At 33.5% G+C, this 5,994-nt stretch overlaps 1 protein-coding gene across 19 annotated transcripts; it reads left to right on the top strand.

Moving 5' to 3' along the window:
• On the top strand, positions 464-4,401 carry LOC107629556. 19 transcript variants are annotated; one of them, XR_002360597.1, is made up of 8 exons: positions 495-984; positions 1,315-1,405; positions 1,629-1,760; positions 2,963-3,042; positions 3,261-3,376; positions 3,483-3,617; positions 3,910-4,036; positions 4,215-4,401. XR_002360597.1 is itself a non-coding variant. In XM_021120614.1 (4 exons), exons 1-3 carry the CDS (start codon positions 488-490, stop codon positions 3,330-3,332), a joined length of 642 nt encoding a protein of 213 aa, XP_020976273.1. In that variant the 5' UTR covers positions 464-487; the 3' UTR covers positions 3,333-3,376; positions 3,483-3,504. The 19 variants fall into 19 exon arrangements, 1 of the variants encoding a protein (XP_020976273.1); XR_002360587.1 differs by having other exon boundaries at positions 487-984; positions 1,130-1,405; positions 1,629-3,042; XR_002360594.1 differs by having other exon boundaries at positions 488-984; positions 1,650-3,042.

Here is a 5,994-nt window from a genome sequence, read left to right as displayed (position 1 = left end):
TTTTACACCAATCTCCACTATATTATCTATTTAGTCTCTACACTCATACCACTTTTATTCTCTCACTCTTTTTTTTTATCTATTTAGTCTCTACACTCATACCACTTTTATTCTCTCACTCTTTTTTTTTTGGGTGCATCATCTGTGTTTCTATATTTTTAATAATAATTTTTTTGCCCCTAACTTCCATTGTTAAATCTTTTAGGCCTTCTCTCCTAATGTATTTTATTTTTTTTCATACACTACCAAAAAAATTAATTTTATCGACAAATTTTTAGTGGCCATAACACAATAGTTACTATTAATTTTATTTAAATTATATTTTAGTGACAATTATATATTTGCCATTATTACTACATTTTATAATAGCAATTATTGGTATTGCCAATAAATTAATACTTTCTTTTTATTTTTAATTCTACTTTTTTTTCCATCAATAACGGCAATTACTGTTATTGCCGCTGAATTTTTATTTTGTTTTATTTCAATGTTCTTCTCCAATTACTTGCCAAGTAGAGATCACACAGTAAACAACTCTCCCACCCTAAGTAATGACCAAAAGAGAGAAATTCCACAACTGCACAACCTCAAGCACTTCCCTCCATCGCCGAGCACCGTCGCAGACCTTGTTATCGCCGACAATCGTCCATCATTTAACTGCATCGTTGTTCCTGTTTTCATTCTCCGCCTCAGATCCACGCGGCTATCTTCATTTCTTCCTTTGTCTCAGATCGATGTCGTGATTTACGTTCCTATCTCCAAGGTCATACGCCAAGGACGAAACGAGAATATGGCGGAACCGGCAGCACTTTCATCTTCAAAAGCATCATCAATGGCGACAAGGAAGTTCAACGTGAAGGTTGAGGAGCTTCTTGACTGTATGCTCGCTTGTTTGGCTCTCTGCAAAATTCCAAGCTTGAGCTCTTGCTCTCCAAGCTCCTCCCTCTTTGTATCTCCTCCAATTCCGGCGATGTTTGCGAAAATGTTCGGCAATTCTCGTCTCTCTCTCTCTCTCTTTCTCACTCTTTCAATTTTATTTGTCAGCAATTTTGAGTGTTTTAGCTTTCAAATTTGAAGATGCTAATGCTGATCTTTGTGAATACTTGTGTTAATTGTGCAAATATCATAGGATTTCAAATTTGCTGTTGCGAGGGACTCAGAGAAATTGGAATTAGAATATAATAGTAACAAATTGTATAGTTTTGAGTTCTACCAATTTTTCTTCTATGATCTGTGATTCACTCTTTGGTCTTTATTACAGGTTTCATAGTAATTCCACTTTCACACTGATATTTTCCTCTTTGATATGGATAGGAAAGAATGATGGAAAAACGATTAGTTTGTGAAACTTTATTGGAATTTTCCTACCTGTTGGAGATATCAACTTTCCTAATGTTAAGGGAATGTAAGTATTTTGAAACTTTAATGTGACACTAACGTATAATAGAAACTCTGAGAATTGTGCTTATTTGAAAAGTATTCCTCTTAATTTTTAGAGTAAAAAAGACAATCTTAGGATATTCTAAAAATAGTTATGAGAAGCAAATTTTGAAGAATCAGATATTTGTATCAATCTTATTCACTTTCTTGTGTTAAATTTTAGATTTATACTTGCTCTTGATTTGCAGTGAATTGTTTTTTATGATAAGGAAGGAAAATGTGAAGGAGTTAAAAGGTCTAATTCAAAGCTCCCAATCAATATTAATGGATAAGAAATTGTGATTCTTGATATAGTAGGAAGCAGTGACTTGGACTTAAAGGTATCATATCAACTTAAACTTATTAATCATCCACTTATTGCATGAGAAATTTAGCTATGTCTAATAAGTGCAGCCCTATTACTGTTTTTAGAATTGCTGAGAGTTGATAGAGGCTAAACACAATCCAGTTAGATTAGCTTAATAAACCATATACTATGATTAGCTCTCAATTTTTGTCAAGTATCCTCCTTCTTCTTCAAGTTCTTTCCTTTTTGGTTTTCGCTGTGTGATTTGCAAGCATCTTTTTTAGAATGTTTCTTATCATATACCCTTATGCTCAATTTGACCGGAAGTGGCGTCTTTTATTCATTTCTGAGATAAAAAATTTTACTTTTAGAATGCATTTTTGTTCTATATTTTTTAATTGTTATGGGTTAGCTTGGGCACTATTGCTGTGTGAAATTTTAGCGTAGATTACTGATTTCGTTATGTTTGATTTTGTACTTGTTATGATAATCCGAATTGTTAATACAGTAGTAGTATTACTAGTGCTGCATCATTTTTCCCCCTTATTCATTGAAAGTTATGCAAAAATTTCTGCTAGTGTACTTGGTGGTTTTAACTATGTTTTCCATTTTCAACCAAATGCCTTTGGTTGTTATAGTTCATGTTGAATTGGCTATGACATTATCCTTTTATAGATTTGAGATAGCATAGCATTAGCATCTTGGCATAGTTGTAAGACACACTAAAGGATTTATTCTTGGTGCGGAAATAGTTGCCATTGGCCAAAGTGGTACAATTTGCTTGCAGTTGTTATGATATAACTTATTCCTTGACTTCTGAATAAATTAATAATTCAAAGCATGATTTATAAGTTGTTGCAGCATGAGTAATATAGAAGAAGCTTCTTTTAAGAGGAGTTGAGTGTTACTAATAGGTGAAAAGCATTACTATTGGCAATGGACTAAAATGTCCTTATTTAGGAATCTTCGAGAAATGAATGTTTCTATAATAATTACTGAGTTCATCCATGTGCTTATATTAAACCTTCAATAGAAGAAGAGCTGACCAATTTGTAAACTTTTAGTCTTTTAATTAAAATTAAGTTAGAGCACCTCAATGGTGTTGTTTTAGTGAAATATGAGATTTTTATTTTATTATAATGACTCTTTTGTTTGCTCGTTTCCTATTCACAATATGGTTTAGCATTGATTTGACAGAAAGCGTTTCGAGAGTGATCCATTCACAAAATGGTTTAGCTTTGATTTGACAGAAAGCATGCCGAGAGTGATCCTTTTGTTTCTGATGCTACGACTAAAGTTGAAAAATTTGCTCAAAGGTGATCTATTTATGCTATTTTATCGTAACTATAGAAATTTTTAAGGCTTGTGTTCGATTTCCGCAGTTTAGGCAATATGTAGAGATGTGTGATATGCTGTGGCTTTCAATCCTATAACTTGTTTAGCTGCCTTGATCATATATTAGATTTTCATCTTTAAGGAAAATGAAATTTGTTAGTATTGTGTATTCTAAATGCAATTCATACATTTGATTTAGTTTGCAGTGATCTCTAAAGCTGGAAATATTGAAAGGGTCTGCTCTGCTACGAATTTGATTTCATCGTTTTAACAGTTAAAACTGTCTTTAGTTTTCTGTTGCGCCAAACATGTCAGGTATCCTGTCTTTGCTGCTGTCTAATTTTTTATGATTATAAAGTGTCAAAGTCATGATATCTAATTTCTAATTAGTCACTCTTGCTTCTAAATTCTTTTGTGAAAGGCTCTAAAGGGCAATGTAGTCATGATGAAATCAGAGAGAGAAGATCAAATGTTGAGTACTTTGAAGATGAAAGGCAGCAGTCTAAAATTGGGGATCTTTACCTCCCAGGCATGATGATTACCATACATTGTTGAGGTATTTCCTCACTTCATTACCCTTATGGAGTCAAATACTTGATCTTTTTGTGTTTTATGCTGTCATGTAAATGATGTTGTTGTGGCTGATGGTATGGAAAGCATGTCAAATGTGCATAAGTACATTATAGAAACAAGATTTTCTTTTCATTCATGAATTGTCAAAATTATACACTTCTGCCGTGTTCAAATGATTTTCTTATGGTGTTTCAGTAGATACTTTATCCCACCTAGTTTCACCTACTAAGTTGCTTGCATTTTTTGCACTTGTATATATTGCACTTGTAAAACAGGAAGAGGTTTCGGTATGGACATGATACGATCATTGATGGTATGATCAAAGATGGCCTTTGGAATGCCTATAATGACTTTGGCATGGGAGTTTGTGCAGATCAGCATGTCATAACAAGAGATGAGCAAGTTGTGTAATATATTTCATGCTATGCTTATATATTTCTTTATTATATCGATTTGAGAAGGTTTACCTTGCCAAATGACATTACTCTATCCCTTAAAATATATTATTTCAACTCATTGAAAACCGTAGTTGAATCAAGTATTTATCTTGCTATTCTTTTTTTCTATGTATATCTGTTAGGACTCGTATGCCATTCAAAGCTTTGAGAGAGGAATAGCTACTCAAAATGCTGGTCATTTTTCTTGGGAGATAGTTCTGGTGTGATTTCTAACTGCACTGAACTGTTGATAGGTTTAACTGATATCACTGACTAGTGTTTCAGCATGTCTTAATGTTCTAAAATCTCACTAATTTTGTTTTGTTGTCAGATACTTGGTTTAGCGTGCCTTAATGTTCTGACGGTTCCTTACTAAAAAACCTGTTGGGTCACGCGTATGCATGATTGATGCGTACGCGTCGACGCCTCAATTCTGGTAATGCTACTGCATGGTTCCACAACCCGAGAGTTGTAATGGAACCATGCGGGTGGGGTGCCAAGGGCACAAATCACCTGACGCGTACGCATAGCTGACGTGTATACGTCATCTTGGTTTTCGCCTTTCCACGCGTGAGCGTGGCCGACGCTTACGCGTCACCTCAGTTTCATGAATGCTGCTGCTGCTGCTGCATGGTTCCAAACCCGAGAGTTGTAATGGAACCATGCAGGTGTTGTCCCAAGGGCACGAAAAGCATCCACGCGTACACGTGGCTGACACTTACGCGTCCCTTCTCCTCTCTGCTTCCTACGCATACGCGTAGGTGACGCCTACACGTCATATTTTATACTACTGCTGCATGGTACAAAAACCAGAAAGTTGTGATTCTTGCTTCTTGGAGATAGTAGAACATATCTCCTAAACAAGAAAGGATAAAAAATGGATCATTCATGTTTAACCTTCCATGGTCAAAACTTTGAAAGGGAAAAAGGAAAAGATTTGTTGACAAATCTTAAAGAAATTGGTATAGATGTAAAGAGGAGAAAGAGAGAAATTGATTAACCGGGATAGAATTTGAAGTTGAACCTTAGTTTCTTCATAAATTAAGCATGAACTTAACAGACATGAAAATTCTCTCTTTTCCAATAAGTGTTCTTGTGAGAAAACATGAAATCTAAGCACATGTTTTTACTTTATCTAATCACTTGTCTCATATAATAGAGTGTATGATACTAATATCATAAATTATCTCAAGTCTAAATATTTTTAGAATATTTTGGCATAATTTACTAGAACAAAGAGTACCAACAAAAATTCTTACTAGTTAAATTTTGGACCCGATAATCATACAAAAAGATACTTTTGACTTTTTGAGTTACTTTAACTTTTTAATAATAAAATATTATTATTTTTTATGTAGATTTGGATTCGACCTATCAATCTAAAGTAAACTGTATCATCGAATTTTGCAAGTTCTAATAACAGAAAAATTTTAAAAATTATTTTACTAAAAAACTGGATTGTTATAGAAACTGTTTCTCTTTTCCGACGACGAGCTACACCGCACGACAAAGGTAATACGTATTTGAGTAGCAAGATAGCATCTCTGGCAACCCACTTTGAGTTCAACAGTGATAGCAGCAACGAAAATTTTATCCACCATTGTTGCTCCTAACGAGCACAATGGCACCAGTAACAAGAGAAGTCGTTGCACACTCCTCCTCCTTCCTTTCCTCTCTCGTGTGTTCACTTCTCTTATCGGTCTTTGTTTTTTCATTTTTTTTTCTCTTTTTCTTCTTAGCATGTGTATAGTATAAAATAAAAAGGATAAGAATAATTTAAGTATTTTTACTTATTAACTTACTAATTAGTTATTTTTAAACTTACTCTAATTTAAAGTTAGAAATAATCTAATTAATTTTTTTATATAAAATTTTAATTATTTAAATTAAATTATATAAAATAATTATTATTTTTTATTACCT

The sequence above is a fragment of the Arachis ipaensis genome, chromosome B01 (assembly GCF_000816755.2).
Source record: "Arachis ipaensis cultivar K30076 chromosome B01, Araip1.1, whole genome shotgun sequence".
In the NCBI taxonomy this organism is placed as follows: domain Eukaryota; kingdom Viridiplantae; phylum Streptophyta; class Magnoliopsida; order Fabales; family Fabaceae; genus Arachis; species Arachis ipaensis.
The sequence above is the reverse complement of the archived record's forward strand: the minus strand, read 5'-3'. Positions and strand labels throughout refer to the sequence as shown.

Bases quoted from the DNA above. Each gene is read 5' to 3' on its own strand.
- LOC107629556 (XM_021120614.1), top strand. From the start codon at position 488: ATGTTCTTCTCCAATTACTTGCCAAGTAGAGATCACACAGTAAACAAC. The intron at 985-2,962 runs GTTCGGCAATTC...AAAATGGTTTAG, and splicing joins CCGGCGATGTTTGCGAAAAT to CTTTGATTTGACAGAAAGCA. The intron at 3,043-3,267 runs GTGATCTATTTA...TTTAGTTTGCAG, and splicing joins GTTGAAAAATTTGCTCAAAG to TGATCTCTAAAGCTGGAAAT.